The 16,451-nt window shown below is 46.3% G+C and overlaps 1 protein-coding gene across 2 annotated transcripts in view; it reads right to left on the bottom strand.

The window, feature by feature from the left end:
• LOC147111227 (plexin-B1-like) overlaps nt 1–16,451 on the bottom strand; it is a 246,671-nt gene that overhangs the window by 68,502 nt on the left and 161,718 nt on the right. For both annotated transcript variants that reach the window (XM_086001911.1, XM_086001910.1), the window contains exons 6-9: nt 15,530–15,630; nt 8,841–8,973; nt 3,363–3,519; nt 1,207–1,315 (exon numbers count right to left, since the gene is read on the bottom strand). In XM_086001911.1, coding sequence (XP_085858037.1) covers nt 1,207–1,315; nt 3,363–3,519; nt 8,841–8,973; nt 15,530–15,630 — 500 coding nt within the window. The remainder of the gene's footprint in view (nt 1–1,206; nt 1,316–3,362; nt 3,520–8,840; nt 8,974–15,529; nt 15,631–16,451) is intronic.

The raw sequence follows: 16,451 nt of genomic DNA, 5'->3' as shown, positions 1-16,451 counted from the left end.
AAACTCAGCAGGCCAGGCAACATCTGTGGAGAGAGTCAACGTTTCAGGTCGAAACCCTTCTTCAGAACTGAGAGGAAAGGCAGGAAATGAAACAAAAGGCAGTTTGGAGGCTGGGAAATGGGGGAGGGGATGAAAGAAGAGACATTAAGAGATAGTCAAGGTGAGACGAGATGGTAATAGGACAGGTAAAGAAACAAACAATGGCTCTAGATGAAGTGTGAAATGCGCTGGCAGAGTGAGAGACAGTTGCCATGTGGGAGAGAGAGAGAGAGAAAAGGAAAAGGCACAAACCAAAAGTGTGGATAAAAAATATAAAAATATAATAGGGGCCGAGGTTATGATCCAAAGTTGTTGAACTCGATATTGAGTCCGAAGGGCTGTAAAGTGGGAGGTCTGTATGCAGCAAAGTTTGGCAATTTTATTATCAGTACAGGTAGACTATCCTTTATCCGAACTTCCGAAAACCGAAAACCTCTAAAAACCGAAAGTTTTTTCGTTCAGCATAAGTCGTGCGCACGACATGACCAGAGTGGCGCATGACTTACGCTGAGCAGGGCAGAGGGTCACAGAGTTCCCTCCTGGGTAGGAGATTGCAGGCAGAGCCGGGCAGTGTGAAGGAGGTACCGGGAGAGTGAACCCAACAATACAGCGGCCCGTCCGATATTCTTTTCTCCCCCCCGACCGACCCCCACCCCCGACCCCCCGCCGACCCCCACCCCCGACCCCCACCCCCGACCCCCCCGGCCGACCCCCACCCCCGACCCCCACCCCCGACAAATTTCCCAGTCTTATAAAATACCTTCTGAAATCCGAAAAATTCCGAAAACCGAAACTCAGCTGGTCCCAAGGCTTTCGGATAAGGGATAGTGTACCTGTATCTGAAAACTGCACAGGAAATGCCATTCATTTTTTATTAGAATTGATGCACACGGCTCTAAACAATTAATGTGAATGAAATGGGGGCCGACTTTGGACTGGGTCACTGTAGATCAGTCCCATTGCTGTACCACGGATGTTAACAGTGGCCTAGTAATATCAACAAAAACGCAATGAGAAAAGTCAAAGTTGGCACTTCTTACATTGGTGCCATGGCAACAGAGCCTGTGATTCAAACTTGCAGCATTGACTGTGTAATCAATATTGGATTTTCTTTTGTCCTCTTGTTTTTAATTAATTTTTTTGTTTAAAGAGGATACAAACACTTACGGAAAATTCCTGGAGAGCTGCTTCACGGCACTGCAGTCATAGAACGTGAAGTCGGCTGTTGTCAGTGTGACGTTAAAGAACATCAGTTGCAATCTGACGGTCACATGATCTGCAAGGGAGATCAGAAGCATAGATCAGAGCTTTCCTCACACTGGGCACATTCATTGGAAACCAGGGGAAGAGGCAAGAAACTCAATGCCACCCACGGGAGGCCAGCACCAAGGAAAGTGCAAGTTCGTCCACCTCAAAGGCAGCATTTTATACCCTGGAGTCTGATATGAGAGACACCACCCAATTCTGTGCCTAGCAGAGGCAGCTCCTGGTGTCAGCTGTGGCTCAGTGGGCAGCACTCTCGCCTCTGAGTCAGAAGGTTGTGGGTTCAAGTCCCACTCCAGAGACTTGAGCACAAAATCTACACTGACACTCCAGTGCAGTTCTGAGGGAGTGCTGCACTGTTGGAGGTGCCATCTTTCGGATGAGAAGTCAAACCGAGGCCCCATCTGCCATCTCAGGTGGATGTAAAAAAATCCCATGGCACTATTTCGAAGAAGAGCAGGGGAGTTCTCCCCAGTGTCCTGGCCAATATTTATCCCTCAACCAACATGATGATGTGATCATTATCAAATTGCTGTTTGTAGGAGCTTGCTGTGTGCAAATTGGCTGCTGCGTTTCCTACATTACAACAGTGACTACACTTCATTGGCTGGAAAGCGCTTTGGGACATCTTGAGGTCATGAAAGGCGCTATATAAATGCAAGTTCTTTCTTTCCTGCAGCGAGTGATAATCATTGAACCATCAGACAAAGAGTTTGTCAAAGATCAGGAAATCTAATGGAATTAATGCCCTTTCCGTAAACCCCAGTATTAGCTCATTTTCTGGAGCTGCTCACAACATTTTACTATTATAGTGCTGCTGTCTCTGGATGTGTCTGCATAAGTCGCTGATTCCAGCCCTAATACTGCACCTTCCTGAAAGCCGCCTGCCTGTAGGAGTATCGACAGCAGACACCAGTAACACCCACAATCTCTCATCTGCCTTAATGCTATTGTCTGCATATGGGTGCATCACAGGTATCAATTAACAGTCCTAATAACTTACCTACATATGAACATAAGAAGTAGGAGCAGGAATAGGCCACTTGGCCCCTCGAGCCTGCTCCGCCATTCAATAAGATTACGGCTGATCTTGGGCTCAAAGCCACTTCCCAGCCCGCTCCCCATTAACCCTTCACTCCCTCATCTTGCAAACATTTGTCTCTCTCCACTTTAAATGTATTTAATGACCCAGCCTCCACAGCTCTCTGGGGCAGAGAATTCCACAGATTTACAACCCTCTGAGAGAAGAAGTTCCCCCTATCTCAGTTCTAAAAGGGCGACCCTTTATTCTGAGACTGTGCTCCCGAGTTCTAGATTTCCCCACGAGGGGAAACATCCTCTCTGCATCTACCTTGTCGAGCCCCCTCAGTATCTTATATGTTTCGATAAGATCACCTCTCATTCTTCTAAATTCCAATGAGTATAGGCTCAACCTTTCCTCAGAAGTCAACCCCCTCATCTCTGGAATTAACCTAGTGAATCGTCTCTGAACTGCCTCCAATGCAAGTATATCCTTCCTTAAATAAAGCGACCAAAACTGTACGCAGTACTCAAGGTGTGGTCTCACCAATACCCTGTACAGTTGTAGCAGGACTTCCCTGCTTTTATACTCCAACCCCCCTTTGAAATAAAAAACCAACATTCCATTTGCCTTTTTGATTACTTGCTGTACCTGCATGCTAACTTTTTGTGTTTCATGCACAAGGACCCCCAGGTCCCTCTGAACTGTAGCATTTTGTAATCACCTACTGTGCCTGTGATGGGCACATGTGAATTCCCTCAAAATATCACCTACCTCAGTTTTAACTGTGTGTACAACAGCCCCTTATGACATTCTACACACTCATATCCATCAATCACTGTATGCCAATCACTCTACCAACTTGTTCAACAATCCATACTTGCGGGACATCGCATGAACACTCAAACATAGAATTTCGGCACACTGTACCACTGTAGTTTGTTGATAGGCAATGAGAATGTAAAAGTGCTACGATTAATTTTCAGATTTCTGTCCCCTGGACCCACTGATCCCAATATTTCTAACTCCCGACACGTACCTGTTCCTGGTTTTGTAGATGGAAGTTGCTGGACTTTTGGGGACCAGCAAACAACACCACTCTCAGTAATGACAGCAGGACTGGAATAATCTTCAAACACACAGGTGTAAGACTCGTCCTCAGCAAGAATTGGCAAGTCAGCAACATTCACAAATACCTGGGAACAAGGCAGAAGAGTCACTTGAATAAAGGAGAACGTCACCTGGGAGGTCAAGAAAGTGCTTTGTGCATTGCAATCACTGCTCGCTTACAATATGCTGACATCTGTTACATTTATAGTACACAGCATAATATACAACGCAGAGAGCGAGAGTTTTACTGAGTGGCTTGGACTGTAGAAGACTCTGGGAACTGATTTTAGGGATGGGGAGCAACATTAGTGTGTACCGCCATGCTTGCCCACTGAATCGGTGGCTGGGTTTCAGTTGTGCCACCTGAGCGGGTGGGAATTTCCTATCCAGGAATGGGATGGGGGGGGGGGGGGGCGCGGGTGGTGGAAATGTACACCAGATATTTGCTGCACGATCTGGATAAGGGTACTGTCGATGCATACACTCGTGGCCGTCAGTAGACCAGATTCAAAGATCTTCTAATGCTTGTGCCTCAGACAATACAATTGTAGTACTTTCAATATAAAGTGTAGCCGAGTCCCACCCTTCATACACAACCACAGTTCATTAATCTGTAGCAATTGGCAAAGACGGGCACACATTCTCACACTGAAGAAAAATTGATAATCACGTAATATTTTATGCATAAATCAAGATTATTGGTTCAAATTTTATGCTTGGATCAGGAATTCTACACAACTAAACTCAATGGGAAAGAGCTGGGCCTTTTGCAATTGAATACAAGGGAAAAGAAGGAGAAAGTGGTTCAGACCATTGGAAACAAACTGCATGTAGAACCAAAGAAAAAAAGATTAACGCAAAGTTAAAGGGGGAGGAGGGGGAAGCATACAATCCCAAGTTTTTAAATAAATATTTTAGTAACACATCAACAAAATATGAGAACAAGAGGACGGGGATTACTAGTCAAAGAATACAAAGACTAAACTTACCTGAAAAAAGAGTTTCACCACGACTGAGAGGTGGTTACTTGTGGAACAGCCGGTGGCCTGATACAGACAGCACTGACCTCAGCTGAAGTAGCCGACTGGGAATTGGATCAATTCCTCATTCAAACACAAGTAGAGGGAATAAAAACAGAAAGTGCTGGAAATACTCAGCGGGTCAAGCCGCACCTGTGGAGAGAGAAACAGAGTCGACGTTTCAGGTTGATGACCGTTCGTCAGAAGAGTCACGGACCTGAAACGTTAACTCCGTTTCTCGCTCCACAGATGCTGCCGGACCTGCTGAGTATTTCCAACATTTTCTGTTTTTATGTCAGATTTCCAGCATCCGCAGTATTTTGCTTTTGTACAAGTAGAGGGGTATGGGCCACCTCGTCAGGCCCCAAAACATGATAGAGCAAGCTGATTGATCTAAATGGTCTTGACTCCTTCTGCTGTATGTCCTTTAGACCAGGGGTTCTTAACCAGGGGTCTGTGGCCCCCATGGGATTTCAGGGAGTCCGCCAGTTGGTTAGTCCCATCAATATACAGGGGAGACTGATGTTTATGCCATAGGCATCAGTAGTAGTCTCCCCTGTATATTGAGCCAAGTGGAGTAGTCTCAGCGATACAAAGACTGTGCATGCATTGTCAATTCAGGTTCTTACTGTTGGACACTATTTGTACGATGAGACAAGTCCCTTTGCGTGGGCTGAGATAACGCGAGCCTTCCTTTCAACCCCGCTGTAATGAAGCCACTTCGGCACACACCCTGTAATTAACCACCACTAGCACAGAGGGAAATCTGCTGACTGGGGGAAGAAAACTGCAAATGGTGGAAATTATTAAAACGATGGTTGTTGGTTATACACGACAGGGCCGTCGGCATTTGGAACGCAACAAGATTGCCTAATGTTTCAACTTGGATCCTTCCATTTAGTTATCGGCAAATAAACAAGTTAGGGGGACGGTAGGAGAGTGGTTATGTTACTGGACTAGTAATCCAGAGGCCTAGACTAATGATTCGGAGACGTGAGATCAAATCCCACCATGGCAGCCGGGGAATTTAAATTCAGTTAATTAAATAAAGCTAGTATCAGTAATGGTGACCATGAAATGACTGGATTGTCGTAAAAACCCACCTGGTTCACTAATGTCCTTTAGGGAAGGAAATCTGCCGTCCTTACCCAGTCTGGCCTATATGTGACTCCAGACCCACAGCAATGTGGTTGACTCTTAACTGCCCTCTGAAATGGCCCAGCAAAGCCACTCAGTTATATCAAACCGCTACAAAGAAGCATGGACTAGGTTCAAGAAGGCGGCTCACCACCACCTTCTCAAGGGCAATTAGGGATGGGCAATAAATGCTGGCCCTGCCAGCGACATGCACAAATAAACAAAAATTTTCCTTCTCTCGCTGCTTTTATGTTGCTTTCTTGCTGGCTCCTGACATATGGTTCTCCGGCAGCTGCTGGCAACCCTCAAGTTAGCTTGCCAGGTACACGTAAGGCCAGCCACCAAGACACTAAGGTTAACGATTGGGGAGACCCAGTTTAATTTTATTTTTAAAAAGGGATATCCCAGCTACTGGCCTTGGCGGATCCAACACATTTACCGCTGGCTGCACAAGACCCACATATCAGGAGCCGGTATCAACTAAAATGGCAAGAAACCAATATAAAAGCAGCTTCTTCGACTGAACCAAGTGCAGAGGGGAGGGGAAGTTCAACGGGTAAGAGTCAAAGAAATAAAAACAGATGGCGCATGAAATACACCCATCCCTCGTGAACAGAAAAATAGCCAGGTCAATACTTCGGCTGTTGAACCGTCATCAGAATGCGAAGATGGATAAACCACTTTGACGTAATAAAACTCACTACGCACTTGGTTTGAGTATAAAGCAAGGCTTTAATCAACTTGTTTCAGAACATGGAAGTCTAGTTGTACTTCACTAGTTCCTGTCTTACAAAATGTCCCTGGCAAGCTGGGCCCACGCCCGAGTATTTATACTCCTTGGACGGCGCCACCAGCTGGCCATCCAGCGTTATTTCATGAGTAGTTTCTTTACGCGGATGAGATTTATGACACACTTCATAGGACAGAACACAACCAAACAGCAGGGCGGAAGACAAGTCAGCCTGTCGCAGAGGAGCAGTTACATTGACCACCAAAACCGTGGTTTGCTTGAATGAGGCAATAAAAAGGCAAAAGAACAAAAAGAATTGTGAAGTTGAGTGAGGCACGGGGATGATGCACACAAAAGGGAGGTGAAGCAAACAGGTGAGTAAAAGAGAGAAAATTACCTCAGAGTCGGAGCTTTATATTCATGGCCATGTGCTTCTCTGACAGATGGATAGGCCGAGCCTGGGTGCTCATCACCTTTGAGATACTGCTGGCTATTTGTGAATGGGTTGGGGAGGTGTAAAGAGTGGGTGTGCCTGTCACTCAAGGATTTATGGTGACGAGGCCGGGTGGGTAAAGTCGCTCAGGGCCCTGCTACTTTCTCCATTTCTCTCATGTGCCATCCGCCTCCGCCATTGCTGGTGCTGTTAATTCAAGTCGCCGGCTTTCACCGCCATGTTGGGGTTTGGTATTGAAATAAGAGGGAAGTTGTGTTTCCCGAAATGGAGGTCGTGGTCCTGGAACTTTAGTCCAGTCCGACCAAGTGTGCACAAAGTGAGCCTGTAGTGGGCATGGAGCTTGTTGCCATTGGTTCATTTCCTGTTAAGCAAATGCTTGATGGGGTGGAGCAAACCTTGGGCAGCAAATGGGTGCACAATGTAAATTTAGGATAAAAACAGAAAATACTGGAAAGACACAGCAGGTCAGGCAGAATCTGTGGAGAGAGAAACAGAGTTAAGGTTTCAGGTCGATGACCTTTCATCAGAACTGAAACGTTAACTCTGTTTCTCTCTCCACAGATGCTGCCTGACCTGCTGAGTATTGCCAGCATTTTCTGCTTTTATTTCGGATTTCCAGTATCCGCAGTATTTTGCTTATGTAAATTTAGGACTTCTTAAATTCGTTTTTACATAAAGGTGCAAGAGCTATTGGCCCAGAAATTCGGGTCCCAACGCGTGAGTACGCACGGGGTACTCACCCGTAGGCCCAACGAAAGTGCCGGTTTCGTGCATGCACTGCGCATGCGTGGGAAACCGGCACTTCCATTCCCCTGAAAGGGGTTAAGAGGTGGAACGTGTGCGCTGGAGAGGCAGCACGTGTGCATTGAACTTACGTTATTTTTGCAGGTTTCTCCGGGGGGGTAAGTCTCCAGCAGTTACACTTTTAAAAAGCAGGCACAAGGCCTGCTTTTAACAAGGTAAGTGGTGAATTAATTAAAATTAAAACTTTTTTCCACAGGTTTATTATTTTTAAATACTTTAAAGAAAGGTAAGTTTATTTTTAGCCCCGTTATAAAATGCAATGAATTTTTTCAAAAATTTAAATTATTGTTCAAAATAGTTATTTCATGTCATTTATAGTTATTTTTAAAATGTGATTTAAAAAAAAAATTATTTGAAGTTTGTGATGTTTTGGGGCTTATCGTATTTATAAGTTTGACAGCTCTTCCTGTCAAACTTATGAATGAAGCATTCCCTGCTACCATTGGCTCTCCATGGCCCACGTGATCCCAGGGGATGCATCGAACTAACTGCGCCCCTGGGATACGCAAGCACTGCGCGCCAGCAGTTGGAGGAGGCCCAGGATCGGAATCCCACACGGGCCCACAGCTTAACGGCCGGCGCGCTAGGTAAGTGCAGGTCGGAGGCTTGCGCCCCGCGGGAAGCCCCCGACCCGAATTTCTGGGCCAATAATAACTAGTAACTAATTTTTATACAGAAAAAATACTTGTGTTGTGTTATGGGGGCCCGCGGAGTTTTTATAACACGGGAAGGGAGGGGGGGAGGGTCTCAGAAGCAAAAAGGTTGAGAACCCCTGCTCTAGACTAAACTGGAAAGAGTCTGGTCCTTAAAAATTTTCAATGGGAGTGAATGGGTAAAGGGTCAAGTGTTTATTTATCTTGGTTTGACTGAAGTTATTCAATAACTTTGCCAAGATCCCTACTGAAGTGCCTCTTCTCTGCATGTCTTGCAAATACAATGAAATTTAATTACATGGACCAAAAGCAAAATCTAGGAGGGGAATCAGAGGCAGAGTTCACTGGCCACCCAAGGGACAATTCTGTTCAATCGCAGATCACTAAACAAATGATTTCCACATAAGTTACACGGTCCAAATTTCATCTGTAGCAGTGACAGATTGATGTCCGAGGGGATTCGGAGCAGGCTCGATGGGCTGTTTGGCCTACTCCTGCTCCGATTTCTATGTTCCCCCGAATATTTCCCACTAGGTATTCCCCCAGATGGATGCTCAAGAACAGCTGCTGCGGGCTGTATCCTGACATTCCCATGTACCAACGCTCTCACCTGTTCTTGCTCCTCTCTGCTGATATTAGCCGGGGTCAAAGTCTGTACTCTCAGACACTGCTGGCCTTCCTCGTAGCTCCAGAGCCACTGGATGCCTTCCTCAGCCCTTGTACACTCTGACCTCCTACTGCACCTGTAGGTAGAAAGGAAGGCTGCATCATCACCAGGGTCAAAGCTGCGCGGTACGTTCCCCGTGCACTGTAGTATTCTAGCTGCTTGAACATTCAGCAAACAGTGAAAGGAATGCCAAGTTCTGCTGAAATGAACAAATTTATAAAAGCTTGTGAAATAATCGGGCATGCTCCAACAATGCGCGGTGAATTATTACTGAATCTTCCACCTGCTGACCCAAACAAGACTACATATACTCAAGAGCTCCACAGGGGAATTTCATGCTGCCTGTAGATGCTAGTGCTTATTGCCTGTCACCTGATCTCGAAAGGTCATTCCTATTTCAAAAGCCCACCTGGCAGAACACTGACCTTGCAGTACAAGGCAGTAATTGAAGTTACTCTGACAAGAAAATGCACTCTGCGGCTAATCCAGCAGGGACTTTAGCACAGGAAGCTAAAGGTCACGTATTTGACCCACTGGGCACATTCCAGACTTTACTACTTCATGGACTCCACTGAACTCATTCAGTAGCCTGTGGAAGAAAAAAAAGTGCGCTTGCCCTCTCTCCCAGGTAAATGAAACTCCACACCATAGGGGTAATTTCAGAAACCCACGCTTCGACAACTGGCAGCACTTATCGGGAATTTGGGTGCATACCCCGCCCCACCCCCCACCCCCATGACTTGCTGCCCAAATGGACTGCAAATCATGGGGGTGTGGACCTGAAATTTCCTACATGTATTCCCGGTGGGTGCAGCGCCATGCCTGGAATTTATAAAATATCCCCTTGCATATCTCGTCTTGCATCGTCTGTCTATCTATCCTTGATCCAGTTGCTTTCTTTGGCATGGCGTTTCTACCATTGCAGGAACCACCATATTTCACAAAGTATTGGATGATCTCTCTCTGCAGCTATCCTATAATCTTCCCATATTTATCAACCTTCTTTTGCCGAGAGGTTAGCCTTCTCACTCATTACTCCACAGGGGGTAGAAATCATTCTGCTCTCTAATCTCACTTGAGGTTTATTCATGCTTTTTGTTCACAGTCCAATTCAAATAAACTGCTCAGGTCTTAATTTATTCCTCTCAGCATTTTGAAGACCTGGATCACATTCCGCTCAATATTGCTTTCTCCAATGAAAACAAGCCGAGTTCTGAAAGTGGCTGTTCGTAGCTTGCAGCCTCAAGTCTGAACCCTTTCCCATGCACCAGAGTCCTTCAAGCGGTAAAGTGTCAAAAACTGTACACATTATTCCAAACATGGTCTCATCACTGTTCCATGACTGACTATAAACGAAAGCAAGTTCTACAAGCATCTATTTTAATGCAAGGAGTCTTGCAAATAAGGTGGATGAACTGAAGGTGTTGATAAACACATGGGAGTATGATATTGTTGCTATCACGGAGACATGGTTGAGGGAGGGGCAAGACTGGCAGCTCAATATTCTGAGGTACAGAATCTTCAGGCGAGACAGAGGGGGAGGTATAAGAGGGGGTGTCGCAATATTAATTAAGGAGTCAATTACTGCAGTAAGGAGGGATGATATATTAGCAGGTTCCTCTAATGAGGCCATATGGGTGGAGCTTAAAAACAAAAAGGGGGCAAGCACTTTGCTGGGGGTGTACTATAGGCCTCCAAACAGTCAGGGGGAGATAGAGGAACAGATATGTAGGCAAATCTCAGAGAAATGTGCAAATAATAGGGTAATAATAATGGGGGATTTCAACTTCCCCAATATTAACTGGGATAGTCAGTGTGAAAGGCTCAGAGGGTGTAGAATTCTTAAAGTGCATCCAGGAGAGCTTTTTGAGCCAGCATGTAGAAAGTCCTACAAGAGAGGGGGCGGTACTGGACCTAATTCTAGGGATTGTGGCCGGCCAAGTGGAAGAAGTGCTAGTAGGTGAGCACTTTGGTGACAGTGACCATAATATGGTGAGATTTAAGGTGGTCATGGAAAAGGACAGGGATGGGCCGGAAATAAAGGTTCTAAATTGGGGGAAGGCCGATTTTAATAGGATAAGGCAGGATCTGGCCAAAATGGACTGGGATCAGCTACTTGTAGGAAAATCCACATCGGAGCAATGGGAGGCTTTCAGAAGGGAGATTGAGATCATACAATGGCAACATGTTCCCGTAAAGGTCAAGGGTGGTTCCAAAAACCACAGGGAACCTTGGATGTCAGGGGATATACGAGAATGGATTAGGAAAAAAAGGAGAGCTTTTGGCAGATACAAAAGGCTAAAGACGGAGGAAGCCCTAGAGGAGTACAAAAAGTGCAGGGGGATACTTAAAAAAGAAATTAGGAGATCAAGGAGGGGCCATGAAATAACACTGGCGAGCAAAATAAAAGGAAAATCCTAAGATGTTTTATAAGTATATTAAGGGTAAGAGGATAACTAGGGAAAAAATAGGGCCCATTAGGGACAAAAGTGGCAATGTGTGTGTGGAGCCGGAAGATGTAGGAGGGGTTCTAAATGAACTTTTTGCATCTGTTTTCACTATGGAGAAGGACGATGTAGACATAGAAATAGGGCGGGGGGACTGTGATATGCTCGAACATATTAACATCGAGAGGGAGGAGGTATTGGCGGTTTTAGCTGGCCTAAAAATGGATAAATCCCCAGGCCCGGACGAAATGTATCCCAGGCTGCTGTGTGAGGCAAAGGAAGAGATTGCGGGGGCTCTAACACATATATTCAGGACCTCTCTGGCCACAGGGGATGTGCCAGAGGACTGGAGAACCGCTAATGTAGTACCATTATTCAAGAAGGGAAGTAGGGAAAAACCGGGGAACTACAGGCCAGTGAGCCTAACATCAGTGGTAGGAAAATTATTGGAAAAAATTCTGAGGGACAAAATTTGTCTCCACTTGGAGAGGCAAGGATTAATCAGGGATAGTCAACATGGCTTTGTCAAGGGAAGATCATGTCTGACTAATTTGATTGAATTTTTTGAGGGGGTGACTAGGTGTGTGGATGAGGGTAACGCAGTGGATGTGGTATACATGGATTTCAGTAAGGCCTTCGATAAAGTCCCGCACAGGAGACTGGTCAAGAAGGTAAGAGCCCATGGAATCCAGGGTGCCTTGGCACATTGGATACAAAACTGGCTTAGTGGCAGAAGGCAGAGGGTAATGGTCGAAGGTTGTTTTTGTGACTGGAAGCCTGTGGCCAGTGGGGTACCACAGGGATCGGTGCTGGGTCCCTTGCTGTTTGTGGTCTACATTAATGACTTGGATATGAATGTAAAAGGTATGATCAGTAAGTTCGCGGATGATACAAAAATTGGTAGGGTGGTAAATAGCGAGGAGGGTAGCCTCAGTCTGCAGGACGATATAGATGGGTTGGTCAGATGGGCGGAACAGTGGCAAATGGAATTTAACCTGGAAAAGTGCGAGGTGATGCACTTTGGGGGGACTAACAAGGCAAGGGAATACACAATGAATGGTAAGACCCTAGGCAAGACGGAGGGTCAGAGGGATCTGGGTGTGCAAGTACACAGATCCCTGAAGGCGGCGGAACAGGTGGATAAGGTGGTAAAAAAGGCATATGGGATACTTGCCTTCATTAGCCGAGGCATTGAATATAAGAGCAAGGAGGTTATGATGGAGCTGTATAAAACACTGGTTAGGCCACAGCTGGAATACTGTGTGCAGTTCTGGTCGCCACACTACAGGAAGGATGTGATCGCGTTGGAGAGGGTGCAGAGGAGGTTCACCAGGATGTTACCAGGGCTGGAGCGCTTCAGCTATGAAGAGAGACTGGGCAGATTGGGTTTGTTTTCCTTGGAGCAGAGGAGGCTGAGGGGGGACATGATTGAGGTGTACAAAATTATGAGGGGCATAGATAGGATGGATGCTGAGGAGCTTTTTCCCTTAGTAGAAGGGTCAATAACTAGGGGGCACAGATTCAAGGTAAAGGGCGGGAGGTTTAGAGGGGATTTGAGAAAGAACTTTTTCACCCAGAGGGTGGTTTGAGTCTGGAACTCACTGCCTGAAAGGGTTGTGGAGGCAGAAACCCTCACAACATTTAAGAAGCATTTGGATGAGCACTTGAAATGCCATAGCATACAAGGCTACGGACCAAATGCTGGAATATGGGATTAGATTAGACAGGGCTTGATGGCCGGCGTGGACACGATGGGCCGAAGGGCCTCTATCCGTGCTGTATAACTCTATGACTCTATGACTCTAAGCCAAACGCCCCCAAGCTGCAGCCCAATACTTGCTGATAAGAGACTTGTATTGATTGGAAACTTTCAGTTGATGTTTAATAATCACGTCAAAATCCTTTCCCACCTTCACTAATAGATACTTAGTCATGTGTTCCTGTGCTTCAGATTTTCTTTTTTTTTAAATCTTCATTAAAATCCATCTGCCACTCCTTACCCATTGGTTAAATTGGTTAATTGGTTAAATCACTGAATTCTATTGATGATTTTTTAAATTAATTCACAGGGTGTGGATGTCGCTGGCAAGGCCAGCATTTATTGCCCATTCCTATTTGCCCTCGAGGTGGTGATGGTGAGCCACCTTCTTAAATACAACGGAGTGGCTTGCTCGGCCATTTCAGAGGGGCAGTTGAGAGTCAACCACATTGCTGTGGATCTGAGTCACATACAGGCCAGACCGGGTAAGGAAGGCAGATTTCCTTCCCCAACGGACATTAGTGAACCAGATGGGTTTTTACGACAATCCGATAGTTTCATGGTCACTATTACTGATGTTCCTCGTACTCCTCACTTGGCCACACAGCTTGGCGACATCAGCAAATTGTGAAATATTGCATGAAGCATCCCTCCCCATATTGTTTATTGACTAGTGGGAACAGCGGAAACAAGAAATTCAAATCAGAGTGAAGGTAAAGCCCAAAACTACAATGCTTCATTGATGGCACGGGCTGGAATTTTGGGCATGCACCAGAGTTGCTGTGCACTGCAATTCGTAGCAGGATAAGAAGTGGGGCAAGGTGAGGCTGCGTTGCCAGCTGGTGTCAGCATCCTTGCGAAATTATGTTAAATTAAGCCCTATGTGGACGTTGACATTATTTGGGGGAGTTCCATTTTTAGCACTCTCTGCACCTATGAAGTCATAGGATAAGATAGCGTAGTGAGCACAGTACTAGACTAGCAACCCAGAAGTCAAATCCCACATGGCATGTGTGAAAATGAATTCAATAACTCTCATCCTTTGCAGGCTGGCACCATAAATGACCATGAAAGCTGCTAGGTTTAATTAAAAGCCTAACGGGTTCACGAACGTCTTTTAGGGAAGAAAACGGGCCATTCCCTACCTGATCTGGTTTACAGGCAACCGCAGTCCGCAGTGTGATGAAATAGTCCATTCATCACTCATCAGTATTTCTCTGCCTGTGACTGTGGTTGGTTTCAGTTTCATTTCCATTGTATTGTACTGTGTGTAGGGCTCCGCCCATACCCGGCTCCTATGTAAGCTGGCCCAGCGCCTGCACCACATCCAGTACAGCAGACCTCTGGATGGAAGATACATTCTCCTCTGTGTGTTACCTTCTAAGTCAATAAAAGCCTTGTTTTGTTTCGCTAACATCGAGTCTCGGATTTATTGAGGCACATCACGCAGTACTGTTAAATACCCTCTGAAGTGGCCGAGCAAACTGCACAGATTAGGGATGGACAATAAATGGGGCCTTGCCAATGTTACTCACATCCTGAGAACAAAGAATAACCTCCCTGGGCAAACGGTTAGTGGTTTGGCCTGTAGTAATTGGATTCTTAAAGCTACTGTTCCCATTAAGTTTGTTTTGGATGAAGCAGAGATATTTCGTTGCCTTTTGCTCCCGTATTTGGTGATTTTGAGGCTGCATTTTTTGCATATTTCCTTAGTTTCTTGAGGGACTTCAGTTACGTGGATAGACTGGAGAAGCTGGGGTTGTTCTCCTTCGAACAGAAAAGGTTGAGGGGAGATTTGTTTGAGGTGCTCAAAATCACGAGGGGTCAAGACAGAGTAGTTAGACGGAAACTGTTCCCATTGGCGGAAGGGTTGAGAACCGTAGGACACAGATTTAAGGTGATTGGCAAAAGAACCAAAGGTGACATGAGGAAAAACTTTTTAATGCAGCGAGTGGTTATGATCTGGATTGCACTGCCTGAAAGGGTGGTGGAGGCAGATTCAATCATGGCTTTGAAAAGGGAATTGGATAAGTACCTGAAGGAAAAAAAATTGCAGGGCTACGGGGAAAGGGCAGGGGAGTGGGACTAGCTGAATTGCTCTTGCAGAGAACCGGCATGGGCTCAACGGGCTGAATGGCCTCCTTCTGTGCTGTAACCATTCCATGATTCGATGAGTCTTCATCAACCTATCCTCGGCTGAGCTCCCAGCGCCAGTTTTCCAGGCGCAGGGAAGCTACTGCAATTGGTGGGAGGGGCTAGCCTCACATTTTCCGGTGAGGCTCCCTCACTTCGTTGGTAGGTGTCTGCCCGTCTGACAGGCAAGGCACGGGTTTGAATCTAGCAACTTTGCAAATTCAGGGCCACCGCGTAAATCCGAGACAAAATCGGAGGGGTGGGACCATGGGGCCTCCTCCTCGGTAACTCACCTGCCCTGCAGTATGCACCAGCCACAGTACGGGTCTCTCGCTACTAGACAGGACTGGCAGTCAGTGTACTCGGAGCACTCGCTCACCGGAAGCTTCAGCACCTTCAACGAAAGCAGAGCAACATCGTTACATAAAGCGGTTTTCCTCACGGCAACTGTGGAGATCTTTTCCTCAGTTTAATCTCCCTCTTTGGGAGGGAAAAGAAGGGCAGTGGCTCCCATGGACAGAAATGCATTGATGCATCTTCTGGATTTGATCTGTTACTAGGGGGGCGGTCACTGGCTACCCCCCTTACCCCAGACCCTGACAGTAATTAGGGAAGCCCAAGTCAGAATTTGTTGGCGCTCCTAGCTTTAGTGCGAGCCACTGTACCATGTAGCCTCCCTCCTTAACTGCAACACGACAGCCACTGGGGATACTTCTCTCCGAGACTCAAGTCACCGAGCCTCTTCTCATCCCTCCACCCCATTCCCTGCCCCAGCAATGTAGCCATCGCTGAATGACACCTTCTGCTGTGCTATGGTAACCAGTGTATTGCCCTCCCAGTCCTGGCAGGGCAGCCACTGTGTGGTTCTCTTCCTCCAACCCTGCAATCCGCCGCTGCGCAAACTGAATCAAATCAAGTACATTGCGTAAAACATCAAAAGATCCAGACTCATAAATGAGATCAAAGAGAACAGTTAATTTGTTCGACAGAAAACCGTGCCCCATGCAGTGCTGCCAGCGCTGTAACTAAGCTCGCGCAGAACACTGAACTTTCTGTCTCCTCTGAAACACTATCTACTCCACAAGTGGAAGCTTGCCTGCCACGGTGTGTGGTTTTCACTTCATTTTTCAGAAGCCAAAATATTGCTTCTACATTTCTACACTGGCCTATTGTGTCAGATGTGCACAGGTACACTTGGGAGGATGTTAACTTCAG

The sequence above is a fragment of the Somniosus microcephalus genome, chromosome 11, assembly GCF_052327205.1.
Source record: "Somniosus microcephalus isolate GS21.2 chromosome 11, FLI_Smic_1.0, whole genome shotgun sequence".
Taxonomy (NCBI): domain Eukaryota; kingdom Metazoa; phylum Chordata; class Chondrichthyes; order Squaliformes; family Somniosidae; genus Somniosus; species Somniosus microcephalus.
This window is presented reverse-complemented; position numbering and strand designations above follow the sequence as displayed.